This window comes from Sceloporus occidentalis, unplaced genomic scaffold (assembly GCF_023333645.1).
Source record: "Sceloporus occidentalis isolate IW3139 unplaced genomic scaffold, rSceOcc1.0.p SCAF_3, whole genome shotgun sequence".
In the NCBI taxonomy this organism is placed as follows: Eukaryota; Metazoa; Chordata; class Lepidosauria; order Squamata; family Phrynosomatidae; genus Sceloporus; species Sceloporus occidentalis.
This window is the reverse complement of record NW_028316983.1, coordinates 187,680,428-187,696,342: the sequence shown is the minus strand read 5'-3', so window position 1 is coordinate 187,696,342 and position 15,915 is coordinate 187,680,428. Positions and strand designations below refer to the sequence as shown.

General features: G+C 37.7%; 1 protein-coding gene across 1 annotated transcript; it reads left to right on the top strand.

Moving 5' to 3' along the window:
- The first annotated feature begins 710 nt into the window (after window positions 1-710).
- Window positions 711-15,107, top strand: CLUL1 (clusterin like 1). The gene is made up of 8 exons (XM_089517146.1): window positions 711-794; window positions 1,481-1,657; window positions 5,343-5,491; window positions 7,204-7,371; window positions 8,475-8,910; window positions 9,900-10,037; window positions 11,469-11,683; window positions 12,576-15,107. The coding sequence occupies exons 2-8, from the start codon at window positions 1,558-1,560 to the stop codon at window positions 12,753-12,755; spliced, it is 1,386 nt and encodes a 461-aa protein (XP_089373272.1). The 5' UTR covers window positions 711-794; window positions 1,481-1,557; the 3' UTR covers window positions 12,756-15,107.
- The last annotated feature ends 808 nt before the right edge of the window (window positions 15,108-15,915 follow it).

Sequence of the window (15,915 nt, the reverse complement as noted above, 5' to 3'; positions counted from 1 at the left end):
GTGATATAATAATAGGTGATACTGATAATTCTGATTAAATGTTTGAGAGAAACTTCCTGATGATAAATGCTGTTGGACAGTGGAATGGACCACCTCAAAAGGCTTCTAAACAAAGGTTGAACGGCCATCTGCTGATGCTTAGGTATGGATTCCTGCAGTGTCAGCAGATTGGACCAAATGACACTTGAAATCACCTTCTAATTTTACAATTATTATGTGAACAGGGTGATAAAACACATTTGGGGTGTTGTTGTTTTTTTAAATAGAGGGTTGAACTGAATTTTTCTCAAGGAGAACATTCAAGAATTTTAAGAAGAACTTGAGTTCATCTAAAATAGTTACCTCCAAAGTACCCCAGATAAAATCTGTAGATACTTTAAACCACATATTTTAAAACTAGCAACCTTTCTATGGTATATAGAAAGGTTGCTAGTTTTAAAATATGTGGTTTATATTTTCAGAGGGCCTAGAACGAACGTTTTATCACAGGCTTAAAAGAGCAGTTCTGTGGTCAGTTACATCTAGTACTGTATACTCAGTGCAAGGAAATACTGTAAGAAATCTTTTCCCACAATTGTGTCACATACTCCCTCTAGTGTTTATTTTTGGATGTAAGCACAGACAAATCCTGGAGTCTAATTGGAAAACATCCCATTAATAGGATTAAATACCTTGTCACTGGATAAGTAGTACATGGCAAAATCTGTGACATTCATGGAAATTAGGACAGCACACAGCCCTGCTCTTTCCTGAGGCCAGAAACAAGTTTGCAAGAGGACACATCGGCACTAATGGTAAATAGAGTGTCTTAGAGATTCTATGATTAATTGATATTTTTCTTCTTTTAAAAGAAATGTGCTGGCCATCTGCCATTACTGGGCAGACATTTATAAATCAATGACCTATAGCTGTATCTTTATGTGGCAGTTGATTTTGTTACTATTAATATGAAAGTGGTATATTTTCTTTTCTTTTTTTAAAAAAAGGAGAAATTAAAATAAACTTGTGCCATTCTCCTCAATAAACGAAAATACATGTATGATAGGAAATTTCAAAAAGTAAAAAAGTCTTCTCAGAAATGTATTTATATCAATGAGAAAGTAAAGACTGTGTGAACAACCCAGCCCAAGGTAAGCAATTTGAAATCGCCACTAATTTCAGTTGAAATATTTAGAATTGACATACTGGTACTTTTTTTTTTTTTTTTTTTTGCAGTGAAATAAATGAACTAAAAATTATTTGACGGGTGAATATAGTATTCTAGAACATGCAGTGATGATGATTAGTCAGAGATTTTGTCATTAACTCCAATAGGAGATTGATTAAAACTTTTCATGCCCTTGTAAACTGTCATTTTAAAAAAAACTGAATGGGTCATTAGAACATGGAATCAGGAGACAAAAATTGATCTCAAAACTGTGTATTAATGTTGAGAGAAAAGATAACTAACTGCATAATATTTCTTTATTAATTCTCTTAGTGAGAGTTCCATCTAAGGGCACCTGAAAACTATAACGCACAAGATATTCTACTGTAATCATTCTTAACACAGCAAAAATGAAGTTTTTACTCATCTTAATGTACTTACTATGGCTAAAAGGACATCACTGTGCACCTATCAAAGAAGAAGAACTAAATGATGTGGAAAACCTTAAAGGTATGTATTTTTTATACCTGCCTGAATAGCTGCCTGCCTGCCTTCCTTCCTTTAGACTTTTCTCTTTAATGGCCACCATCTTGTGAGACTCATAAGGACATGAAAAAACAGGTTCAGAATTAAGCATGAGAATTTCTACATCCTCACTAGGGACATAACCTCATGACTGACTAATACAGATTAGTTATCCCTTCATTCTTTTTTTTAACTGTTCTGTTTTAATAGCAATGCTACCTTCTGCGAGTATGAAACCAGGGTGTGTTAGCTATATTATATTAATTTCTATATTTATTAACAGGAACCATAAAATGCACTCAAATTATCTAATTATGGAATTATTAGAATAATCTCTAAATCAAATAAAGAGAATAGTTTACTTTGACATTAATAATAATAATAATAATAATAATAATAATAATAATATTTACATCCCGCCTCTCCCTATGGATCGAGGTGGGTTACAATATATTTCAATAAAACACAAAAATATACAAAATATAAAGAATACAAATTACAAAACAAAACCAACCCTACATAATCCCCTAACCCTCCCCCATGAACAATAACAATAAAAATAAAAATACAGATTAAAAATAGTTAAAACCGGCGGACAGAAGTGAGGTTGCTTAGGGTAGACAGGAACCATCTATATTAGTACCGATTAACAAGGGTACCCATAAAGACCATTCAGATCTCTCCATAGTAGCCTGGATTTCAGTACATTAATATTGTCTGATTTCTCTATCCTTATTCTTATTATGAAATAGTAGAAGCCATATGGAAAGAAGTCTGTATAGGTTCTGCAGTGAAATTACATATGTTTCATTGTCACTTGTGATTATTTGTAACAGCTAGTTATATTCATACAATTTTGTATATAAAAGAATTTTTTTTCCTGTAAGAATCCTATCCAGAAATAGCTTCTATATAGGAATGTCTGTGGGACAGAAAAAGGAAGGTTTTAGTACATTCAAATTGTGCTGTGGGCTTCCCATAGGCATTCAGTTTCAATAAGTATCCAACAAAAGTGGTGTCAAACTGGATTATTTCTGCAATGTGATTTGGATCACAGACATGGAAATTCAGAAATAGTTACTGTATACATATATCTGTAGTGGGAAGATTGTGACCAAGTGACCCATGTGTGCCACTCAGCCTGCTGTCTAGCTGCCAAACCCTCTTATAGTTCTTTATTTTAAAGAACCCCTGAAATAAAAGAAGAGGACTGTTCTCTGCAAGGAGACACATGATCATCCTAAATACAGAAAAAGAATTTGGGGAAGTTCATTTTTGGACTAACCACGGTGGGGTATGATGAGTCTTATTGTTCAAAAAAGTAACTTTTCTAAGTTCTGTATAGGGTTTGTATTCAACATCACTCTAGTAGATCCTATCTGATCTTGGAAGGCAAGCAGGGTCAGCCTTGGTTAGTACTTGAATGGGAGACTGGTGCTGGAGGCTATGGGCCGGTACATACTGGCCCTTTGCAATGTCCTCATCACGTGCTAGGGTTGCCTCGAGGCACTCCGGCCACACACCCTCAATCCTATCATGTGACGAGGGTGTAAAAATGGCAGTGCTCTGTATACATGGTGCCGCCATTGTTATGCAAGCGCCGTGTGGCGTCTGCATGGCGCCATGCTGCACTTGAGTAACCAGTGTGCCAATGTGGCGGCTGCGGCTTCCCTCCAGCGGAAAAACAGGTGCTGGGAGGGCACCCTTTTTGGGTGGTCTGTACTGCACCTATATTTCAGAGGAAGGAACTGGCAAAACTACCTTTGAGTATTCCCAAGAAAACCCTATGAAATTCATGGGGTCACCATAAATCCACAGGTCACTTGAAGGCAGATACACACACACAAAGGAATTTATGAAATGTATTCCTACAGTCCATCCTTCACCCACCCCTGAAAAAGTTCTCCTGAGGATCATGAGCTATGATGGGGAGGTTAAGAAAGAAGATATTTGAAAACATGTTCCTCCATGTTAGCAGAAGTGCCACCTGTAAAAATGTACCTTTACTCTCAGTTTCCTGTGCTAAAGCCTGCACTGTTTAGGATGGTACTGTGACCAACAGGATAGACTTTGGTGAGGAAGGCTGTGCCAGTACATGCCAGTGGAAGTGGAGAAACTGCTATCAAAAAAGTATCTTCTGTCAGAACAAAGTTACGTACTGCTCTTACAATATAACAAGTGGATGAAAATATATTCAAAGGGACTGCTATGTTAGTCTAGTTCAGCCTAAAGATATATAAAGGAATTCTTTAGCACCCTTGACACAGAGAGCAGCAGAAGTTGTAAGGAAATAGCAGCATGATCGTGCTTTTTCTGAAAGTTTGTCAAAATCCCACTGTCTGTACGGCCTGCTCCCAAGGCAGGCTAGATATCCATGGGCAGACTGACCAGTGTGGTGTCAAGCCACGCTGCTGGATGGATTTTTTCTGGGTCACCTTCCCACTATGCATGTGCACCATCACACAAACACACCATCTGCAAACTCCAGTTTCTTCCCTCTTCCTATCCAGGTGCCATTCCATTGGATGGCTGTACTTTTGATTGCACACAGTTGCACATGCGATGCTCTACCAGTACAGGGCATCAGTACATCAGTGTGCAGGTGATACATTGGCAAAGCACAATCATGGATGCCCCCATGAATGCCCTCTTAGCCACATGCACCCCCCATTGGACTTTCTGTTTTCTGTACATTACAATTACATTGTAAGTTGTTGCATTTTCATTTCTTTGCTTTGCCACAGCCCCACACTGGCACTGGGCTGTTTATATGTAGGTGCAAAGATATACATTTTTCCAGCTGAGCTGGAGTATCCTGGCTTCTTTTTGTGCTAGTTTTTAGCCCTGGGTGAAGTTTCATTTAGATTTCCACCCACTTTGGAGGTGTATGTCATATAAATGCTCCACCTTCAAAATGGTGGGAAGCAGTTTTATTTTGCCTGTATGTTTCACCCCTGAAAGGAAAATATATTTCCAGTATAAGCTTTCATGGAATCCATAAAATTATGCTAGAAATTTCTTTTTCAAGGGGCTACAGAATTCCCTTACATTATTTTGGGCTGATGAAAACTGAATGCTACTTGGTGAAAGAAAAGCAAAGATACAATTCAGGAGAGGGTGCAGTATGAAAACACTCGTTTGCAGTTTCATATGTGACAAATTGTGTACTTATTTCTATAGTTCCACTGGATAGGAATGGAGTTTCCATTAAAGAGGAATAAATTGAAGTTACACATTTCAGAGTTCTGCTTGATAACACATCTGTTGTTTTGCCAAAATGGCCTAGATGAATTGCTAATGAAGTTGGTTGGCACTTTGCCACTAGGAACATTGCCTAATTTTTTTTCACAATCCTGCTGATTTGTATAAAATATAATTTATAAATTTTAAATTATATTTCTAAATAGAAAAAGGAAGATTCTTTATTTTAAAACAAATGCATCAATTAAGTTGAAACATATAGCATTTGAGAAGCATGAACAACATCTGGTTGATGGATTCCATATTCTCTGCTTTTATATACACTAAGGATTTTGATCTTGTTAGACAGAAATACAACGGCCCACTACTATTTATTTTTTATCTAACTGGAATGTGTTAATTACAATTCAGTATTTAGGTCACAGCATAAGAGATGGTTCATTTTTTTAAATGACATTTTCCTCCTTAGTTTTGTCTGATGTTGGAGAAAAATATGTAGATGAAGAGGTAAAGAAAGCATTGATTGGCATAAAGCAGATGAAAATTATGATGGAAAGAAATGAAGTCAAGCACATGGATTTGATGAAAACCTTAAAGAAGAGCAGTGAGGAAAAAGAGGTAATGTGTTAATATGTATGCAAAAACTCTTTTCAGTGTTGGACTAATGATGTTTTAGAAGTATGTTAGTGCATTATTCTTTCTAAATGCTGTCCTTGTGACTCAGGCCTGTTACAGACTGCCAAAATAAAGCTGCTTCGGGTCTCTTTGGAGGTATGCTATTTAAATGATGCATGGGTCCTAAGAGTCCGGAGGTTGCGCCAAAGCCACACTCCATTCCTAAGCATTGGAGTGCAGCTTTGGTGCAGCTTCCGGATTCTTAGGATGCATGCATCATTTAAACAGCATACCTCCAAAGAGACCCCAAGCAGCTTTGTTTTAGCAGTCTGTAACAGGCCTCAGAAATAGATGGAAAACATTTTTTATCCATGTAAGTTCTTACTGGAGGGTCTGTTCCATCTGATTTTTAAATGGGTGTGCTTCAATACTGTTAAAAAAGAGGAGTAAATAAATTCATGGGATCACCATAAGTCTGCAGGTGACTTGGAGACACACATACATGCCCACATGCATGCACATATCTCATGAACATGGGGTAGGGCTGTTATATGAGAAGGTAAAGCTGAATTTGTACCAGCCTCTTATTTCCTGTAGTTCTTGTTCCTGTTCTGTTTTCTGTGGTATCCCATCTATTTTATCCTGTATTCTTTATTTGATTTGATGTCCTATCCATACTGGGGGAAAAACCTATGATCTATGGAAGTTTGTAAACCACTTTGAAAGTGCTGAGTTTACTGATAAGCGGTATAGAAATGTGCATGCTATGTACATGCTATTCTTCACGTTGTGAGCTCCAACAACCATGCTGTTTGGGGATGTATGTGACAGTAGTGCCCCCTCATCCTTCAACCCATGTGGAGGGGACTAAATTGGGAAAAGTCTCAAACATACCCATCTACTGTCAAATCCAGGACTGGAAGGGTAGAGCTGGACTGCTGTAATCAAGCACAACACCTCAAAAAGAAATACGGTCAGCCCTCCATTTCCATGGATTCTTTATCCACAGATTCAATCATCCACAGCTTGAAAATGTTCAAAAAATATACACATTCCCCCAAAAAAATCTTATTTTGGTCTTTTGTACCTGTATAAAGGACACCACTTCACTATGCCATTGTTTTAATAAGACTTGAGCATCCACAGATTTTGGTAGCCACTGGGACCCTGGAATCAAACCCCAGTGGATACCAAGGGCCCACTGTATAGCCATATGGTCATAATTGTCCCCAGAGCCAGCTAAATGAAGGTCACATTTCACCTATGAGACACATCCTTTGCTCACAGATGATCCCAAGCACCTCAAAGCTGAGAAAGAATGATGCCTGAAACTGGAGAAACTGTCATTCAGAGTAAATAATAGTGAAGTTCAGCTCAGTTGAAGGCAACTTTCTATGTTTCTATGACGTTGTGCCCTTCTCCTCACACTCAAGAGATTTTGTTGCATCATCTAACATTACTTACATTCTAGTTTTAGCTTCAAACAGGAAAAATTGGCACTATCCTTGAAAAAGGAAATACAGATAATATCTGTTGAAGATGATTGCGCAAACAATTTATGAGTACTAGGCTAGATCAGTATTTTAAGAACAGAGCATAACAATTGAGGAGGAAGTTTATAACAGAGCTGAGCTGAGCCAGATGTTGTAAAAATAAAATAAAATATATCATGACACCAATTAAAATCTAGTCACTATAACTAATTTCTTCATTAGGAGGCTGTGAGACTTATGAATGAAGTGAAAGAAAGGCTGGAAGAAGAAGAAAACATGTGCCAGGGATCTTTGAAGAATCTATGGGATGAATGCAAATCTTGTCTTGAAAGCAACTGCATGAGATTTTATACTACCTGTCGCCACGGTTTGTCCACATTTACAAAGAAGGTAACCTGTGAGTGCTGCACAGAGTGGGGTGGGGAAGCTGCGTGATTACATTCCTTTCTGTCCATTGTATGCTCTCTCAAAGCATAAGAAATGAGTAGAATTTACCAGGTCTCATTTTTTAAAAAAATGTTAAAATAGATTTTAAAATCAAGAGCAATGATTGCTAGAATCTCCAAATGAAAAGGGGAGCTAAACAGGATTTCCAGTGATAAGATGCTTGTGCTGTGCTGAACACATTTTTGAAGATCTTCCCTTTGATTAAAAGGAACAGACTGAGAGATAATCAGATACATGCAGACTAGCTTTGATCCATCATAGCTACAGACCACACAACTTTCCTCTGCGCTGCAAAATTGACTGTAAAGGTGAATTAATGTCAAGACTGAGCTGAAACACTTCTCAGGCCTCAGAAGTCACTATTACTCCCATTTACATATGCATAGGATTATGCCATAAAATTATCAGTATTAGAAATGTGTATATATTGGATTAGAATTTTCTGTAATGATAATCATTGTCAGATTATCATATATAGGGCTAAATCCTATTTTTGTCCTAACTAGAATAGATCTACAGAAGTGATTATATTTTCCTGTGTGTTGGCTCAGCACTGAAGATTCAATGGGTCTACTCTAGCTGAGACTAACTAAGAGGATTCTGGCCATGATTTATTGTTTGGTAAAATTTGTACAGCTATCCTCATTTATTGGATTAGTGCTGAGGGCAACTGAGGCCCTCCAGATGCTGTCAGATTGACTCCCAGCATCCCTTACCACTGACTATGTTGACTAAGGCTCATGGGGATTGCAGTCCAACAATCTCTGAAGCTGCCCACACCTAGATCAGAGTACATCTCAAGGGAGAGTGACCTAGTCCTTGAGCTATTTTGTACTAGCCATAAGCTCCAGCCAACATGGCCTAAGATCAGGGATTGTGGGAGCTGTGATCCAAAACATCTGTAAGACATCAGGTAGTCTATCCCCAAAAGGCTGAGATTTATATGTGGGTAAATTTGAAGTAGTCCTTTGTGAAAGTTTCTAAAGAACTGCATTTGACTGACTTGCTGACAGCAAATGCTTTCTCCCCATTCCTACCCCTCATAGATTGAAGACTTTTTCAAGAAAATGACTCCATTATCACTTCCTATGTATGAAGTTCAAGGGAAAGACCTCCAGTTTTATCAGAAACCTGAGAAAGAGGATGCCCAACTTGTACAAATGGAGAACCTGTTTAACCAGCTGTTATCTGACATGGGCACAATCTTTGAGAAAAGTTTTGTTTTCTTCAAACAGATGCAAAAAGAATTTGACCAGTCTTTCCAAATGTATTTTATGTCTGAGCCAGACTTTATAGACCCCTATTTTTTGCCAGCTTTTCCTGAGGAATCCTCAAGAAACACTGGCTTTCCCAAAGAGCCAGGCTTCCTTCAGCTCGTTTTTGACTTCAGCAAAACTGTCCTAGAAGGTGTTGGTGAAGTGATTACTGAAGCATTTGAAGGATACCAAGAAAGTGCAAGAGAGTTGGTAGAGCAAATTAAAGGTAAAGGCAAATTAAAGTTGTTGAATATGTATAATTCACATTTTGATATTGGTGCAACCAAATCTTGACTCCACTCCTAAGCATTTATAATACATTGGCTTGTTAGGCTGGTGTAACATTGCTGCAGTGCCAACATAGTTATAATGCAGTGGTTCTCAAATTCTGGTCCTCCAGGTGTTTTGAACTTCAACTCCCAGAAGCCCCAGTCTTAATTAAAGATTAAGAATTCTGGGTTGAAGTGTCAAACACTTGGAGAACCAAAGTTTGAGAACCCCTGGTATTGTATATTATTATACTGTACTGGGTAGACCTAAATATACTCATACATTATTGTGGCTTTATTTTGAATAGGGATGTTTGAAGAGATGAGGTTGTGTCCTGAAAAGCTTTAAAATATCATAATTATTGAAATATGATGTGGAATGGATTACACAGATATGGACCAAGCTAGACACAAAACTTACAGTGTTCAAATATGGAATTTCTTTGAATCACATAGAAAGGGGTAGGGATGTGTGTATTTGTGTGTGTGAAGTACAATTTCTTCAGCAAAATAAAACCTAAATGAGGAATGTAAAAACCTCTCTTACTTTCTCATAATTCTTTCCCCCAGATGTTTTCCTGGCAGCCAGGATTCTTGATGCCAGAGATAGCCCATACTAAGAAAGAGGAAAGTGATTTGACAGGATAGTGGTGGTATAGGAAGAATTCAGGTTTGCTCACTGGTGCACACATTGTGTTTTTAAATGCTGGTTCCCTGCCATTCTTTTTCTACATAACTGGTGCTCACCCCTCTTTCCGCACTGTCAAATTGCCCTTGTTTGGCCCTGAGAAATATGTTGGCTGCTTTCAAGGTGGCTGCCTTCATGCTTGCTTTGGGATTTAACTCACCCAATATCATATTTGATTTAATGCTGTTTACATCCTCATTCATGTGGCAAATTTTATGTACCTCAGTAATGGTATGTTTATTGTGTATGTCACTCTAGATTCCAACAAAAGTGGGATGTTCTCTAAGAACACATCAGGGCATGAAAGAACGCCATGCAATCAGCTACGTCAGAACTTATCAGGATGCCCTCAGTTCCATGAGAGATGCCACGAATGTCAGGATGATCTTATACGAGGTAAATTGTCCTGTCCAAGCTAATTGCAGGGCTATACATTTCTATATGTTCTATCACATTTTCCTTCCACTCTGGAGCAATTTCATGCACAATGGTTACGAGATGATGAAAATTAGGTTGAGAGATTCCTTAAATCTTTCCTAAGAAGTGTGCTCGATTTTGTTTTGTTTGTAATATTTAGTCACACTCATCTTCTAGAGAAAATTGCCTGTCTGCAGTCCATATGAAGAGCGTTTGTTTAGTTCTAATCTGCACCGCAGAAATAATGCAGTTTGGCACTGCTTTAGCTGCCATGGGCCCATGCTATGGAATCCCAGGATTTGTAGTTTGGTGGAGCACCAGAGCTCTCTGACAGAGTAGGCAAATTATCTCACAACTACAAATCCCAGGATTCCATACTATTGAGCCATGGCAGTTAAAGCAGCGTCAAACTGCATTATTATTTAACCACATTAAATCTGCAGTGCAGATTTAGTTAGGGGAATAGCAAAAACCTTTCTTCTTGCCTAGCTGCTCAGATTCATGAGGCTATGATCCTCCTTCTCAACAAAATATATGTATCTGTGAGAATCATATATTACAATCTATACTAGAGTTTGTGTTTAGTAAATGCACCTATTGAAATGTCAAATTAATTTTGTTGTGGAATTATTATTATCCTATGAAATCGTTGGTTCAAACAAATGGAACTGATGGGTGAGTTGCAAAGACTTGTCAGAATCCCTTCCTATACTGCTTCTGTGAATGTAAGAAGAGGCTGCTAAATTGGTCAAGTCACATATGCAATAAATGTTGCACCCTAGGAAACCCTCACCATTCTGAGAACTGTGGGCATATGATGACATCTGTCTTCTAATGCATGGTGTTTTTGTGTACATAAAAAGATGCACTGGAAGTATAAATGAGCTTGGCTGACTTTAATTTGTAGAAAAGATTTTTGGGAGGGAGCAAAGTGGACAGAAGGAAAGGGAGGACTTGTCAAAGAGAGTCTTCTCTCCCTGTGCACCAGGGGAAAAGCTCCACTGGATCAGAATTCTTTCACAAACAGAAGAAGCCTTTCAACTGTTTGATGAAGATCCTGGATTCAAGCCTATGAAACCTATTCCCAACCAAACAAATGTATTCAGGGTTGTTGCGAACAACTTTGTGCAACTACTCTGGGCTTTAGTCTGAATTTTAAAGGAACTATCCTTTTGGGTGGGTGGAAGAAAATAAAGTTCAGCAGCTTGGGTACCTCCTTTAAAGTTTGGACTAGAAACCAATGAAAGCATCACTTCATTGATATGGAAGCCACCAGCTTTTACCAATTCAGTGAAAAGAAAAACAGTTGAATACTAGGTACATGGCATGTGCAAATGTTTCTAAGTTCATTAGACAACTTCTGAATCTTCTTAAATGAGTGTTTTTACATTTTGTTTGATTCTTGTACAGTTTGCCCCAATGTCCCTGAACTACATATCAAGTTTGATGATGCTTTTAAGCTGGTCAATATTTCTAGTGAGCAGTATCAACAAATTCTCCAGATGGTTCAGCGCCATACAGAAGACACATCCTACTTGTTGAATAAAATGAAAGAAAGGTTTGGCTGGGTCTCTGAGCTATCCAACATGACCATTGGACCTGAAAACATTTTCAATATAGTAAAGGTAAATGCCATACATTAAAAATGCAAGTAACCAGTGCACAATGATCTCTGTTCTCTCCATTTGACTGACATTTACCACTCTGGTATTACCTGAGGGAAATGTGGGGGTGTGTTATTTTTGTTCTTTGAAAATACTAAGCTCTGGTCAAGGTAGATTTTAAGTAGACTTGACAATCCCTTGATGATCTCAAACTCCAGAGCTTAGGTAGTAACCTACTCTAAATCCTTTTAGTGTGATGGATAACTGACCTGAATCACCGTCTGAAAGGAATGAAATGGCACTAACAGGTCTGAATGACCCGAGATTACTTTTCCAGATGAAAAGAGTTTTGCTAGTGGCTGGCATACACCTTCTTTAGATCAATATAACAAAATCAGAGCTCAAGCCAGAGGCAATATTATGAATTTTATTGCCACATAGGTTGCAAGTCATATAACACTGAAGTTGTTCGGAACTTTTCCCCAGTAACTTCCATATCAGTGGGATGGTGAATCCACTCCAGGCTTTAGCCTGAACTTTAAAGGAGGCATCCATGATGCTGAAATCTTACTCTATATAGACTGAACACTTTGTATATCTTCTTTAAAGTTTATCCTAGAACCCACAGCATGCTTCATCACCTTGCTGACATGGAAGCCATCAACTTCCATTGCTTTTTTCTCATTGGGTGACAAAACTGAAAACTTATGCAACTACATGATTTCAGATAAAATTTTAAGTAGAGGACATATTATGATAGCATATTATTGCTTTCATCTACTACATCATGGTGCTAATGCAGTAGCTGACATGTTATTTTGCAATGTATGTAGGTTTTTGATTTTGTGTGGAGATATTGGCAGTTTCTATGCCAGTTAACTTGTTGGCTCACTCCAACCTGTATTGTTTTCAGGTATCATCAAATTCCAAAGGAGGTGAAGCTTCCAGTCTGAATGAAACGGTGGTAGATGTGAATATTTTGACTTCACCTACTTTTACAATTAAGGTCCCCCAAGATCTAGACACTGAGAGTTCTGAATTTATTGAGTATGTTGCTGGAAAAGCTTTACAACTTTACAAGAAAAATTTCTAGACATGGAAAGCTGATTCTTTTCACATTACAAATAAAAAAAAAATTAAACCATTATGTTTGACCAACTTTCTACACAGCACATGATAGGTATATTTTCCAGGCTCATACAGTGTGATGGATGCATTTTCTGTCCCCTTTATACAAATGTTAGACATCATTCAATGCCATCTGAATTCAACTACACTGAACTACTCTGGGTTTTTCCCCTTCTTTAGAAGTTTTCTAAAGCCCCCCCCCTTCCTCTGGTGGTGGTTTGTACTCCTGCAAACTTTAGGATTTCACCTTCTTCAAGCATGTAGCTACCTCTCTTTTGTGTGTAGATAGTGTCATGTATGTATGAAGTTCCATCTATGCTAAAAAAATACTATTTGTATTTGGCATTATTGGTAGCAAGGAAATGAATGGATCATTTCTATGTGAGTAGGATGCCTTTGCAAGATGACCTGGTGTATGAAAATGGTACTGTATAAGAGTAGACCTGATACTTAAGGCTAAGTCTCGGAAATAAGATGGTGATTAACAAAACTTTTGTTATAATTCCTGTCCTTATTTATTGTACGTTGCCATGTTAGGCATTAAGTTTTGGAAGCCTAATGTGTTTTGCTAGAGTAAAGATCCAGTAGTAATCCTGAAGGATGCATCTCTGTGGTATTGATACAGATTGTATAGTATTCTTACATTAAAAGTGTTGAAATGTCCTTTTTAGAACTATTCTGCAAATTTATTCAGATAGTTAAATGTGGCGTTTCTCTCTCTAGGCAGGGATTTCTGGAAAATCATGGTCTACTTTGAACCCAGCACACTTTTTTAAAATAACATATGCCACAATTTACCTTTACTGAAGAGATTGCAGATGAGAAAAGATTTATGAAAGTTTATGTTAATAGTACTATGCATATACCTCCCCGATCCTCTCTATAATTTTATTCAAATAGATGAAATGTATTGGTAAAAACTAAAGAGCAAATCTAGAAGGGTATCAGTGTTGTAGCTGGATCTAACTGAAAATGTATCTCCTTAGTATTTGGCTTGTATGTCCAAAGGAGCGGGGAGAGGAGGGAAATGCACACATACAATTCATTTTTTTGGAATTTTAGCCAACATAATAATAGCAGAGAAAATAGAAGAAGTGGCATTTTTCCACTTATGGATGCTCAAGCATGAACATCTGGCATAACTAGCCCAAGTAATACCTACCGTGAATGAGCTGAGCAAGGGCTAATGCAGGTTTAGAATATTGATTTGACACTTGAGCAAAGATGACAGTTTCATTTCTACAAGTGATAGATACCTTGCACTTGTGGAATGGTACCAATGAACACATCCTATTATGTCGGATAAGGTAACATTTAAATAAGGGATCAGTAAATTTATTTTCAAGTTGGACATGAGATCTTGCAAAATTGATAAGTAGTTTAACTTACTAATGATTCCAGCTAGTCTTGATTCTCTGCTTCAGTTGTGGAACCTGCTTTATTTTGAGGAGCTCAGGAGGACCACAGTGGAAACCTAGGGTACATGGAAAACTGAGCCCCGGCATGTTGGGAGATCTTGTAGCACCTTTGTTAGTCTCAAAAGTGCTACAAGTTCTCTCTACATACTGATTCTACAGACTACAGTGGACCCTTGTTATACGCTGGGGTTTGGTTCCAAGATCCTCCGTGTATAACAAAATCCGTGTATGCTCAAGTCCCATTAAATATAATGACACAGCAAAATGGTGTCCCTTATAAAAAATGAAAAATCAAGGTAAATTTATACTTTTTTGGGACATTTTCAAACTGTGTATGCTTGAATCAGTGTATAAAAAATCCGTGTATAAGAAGGGCCGACTGTAATATGGCTCTGAGCCCTGGTAATCATTTTGCACTGTGGGGATATAGCTAGATGTATCTGCAATCCCCCATGCTTTCCATCAACAATGAAAGGGTCATGGGGAGGGGGGAGACTTCAGCAATTATATGGTAGGTCTGGGATGGGGTTGGTAAATGTAGAATTGTGTCCAATGCTTTCAAGCAATGTTTAAGGCCCCAGAGATAGCATATAGCCAAACCAGAATATTAAACTTTGGCAGGAAAATAACAGCAAAAGAAATGTTGGCTGCCATACTTCTCTGCATGATGGAGATAACCATATCCTGGGGAAAATAACAGGTATCATGTTTGGAGCACGTATGCAAAGCTGTCCTCAAAGTATCATGCTTATATTACTGACTAAATTATAACATGTTTTCCATTCAATTTTCTTTATATGATTTATACTTTACTGCAAAAATAAACAAATTAATCAGCTCTTTTACTGAGTTTATTTGTAGTTTGAATAGCATAACTGGAATAAATTCATTCAGAATTCAAAAAACTTTGCTGTGTCCTATATATTATGTCTCTATGGTCAAATCTTAGCAATTTCCTATTGAAAAAACGAGATAAACAAAACAAATATATTCAATGGATATAGGCTTTCTAACCTGGTTCTGCATCTCTTGAGGAATATTTTGGTAGTTTTACTCAGCAAAGGCTCTAATGTGATTATTTACATACTGCAAGATATAACAGTTGAGTGTCATTATAAGAAAATAACACGGGGGTATATGCTGTAGTTAGTATGATCCTAAAAAGGAAAAAAAAAAGTGAAAGAAAGACAAGACAAGACAACCCATATTCTCTTGACTGAATTCAAAACTGAACACATCATAAAATTAAAGTATGATCACATGCAGAGTTCAGTAACCGTTCTCAAAAATTGCCTCCTGTGAGACGGATGGGGACCGGAAGGGAATGGGGACTTTTGTGTGCGGTAAAATACGTCCCCCACTCATTCCGCAGTCATTCCCAGCCTCTTTCGTTCCGTTCCCAATCCATCCTGGTGCGATAAACTTCAGGGCACATCAAGATACGTTGGTTCTTGAAGCAAAATAATATATATTTAATTTATATCTTGTCAATATGGGAATCAATAGGACCCTCCCTCCCAAAAAAGTTAAGATTCATAGTACTTTCTTAAAGTCAGCCACATCATTTTGGCACAGAGACAGAAAATCACTCAAGCACCTTACCACATCTCTAGCTGTAAAAAAAAAAAGGTTGTTGTTTTATGCCTTTAAGGTGACCCTATTCTAGGGGTGTTTTTGGTGGGGAGGCTAGATTTATTCAGAGGTTTG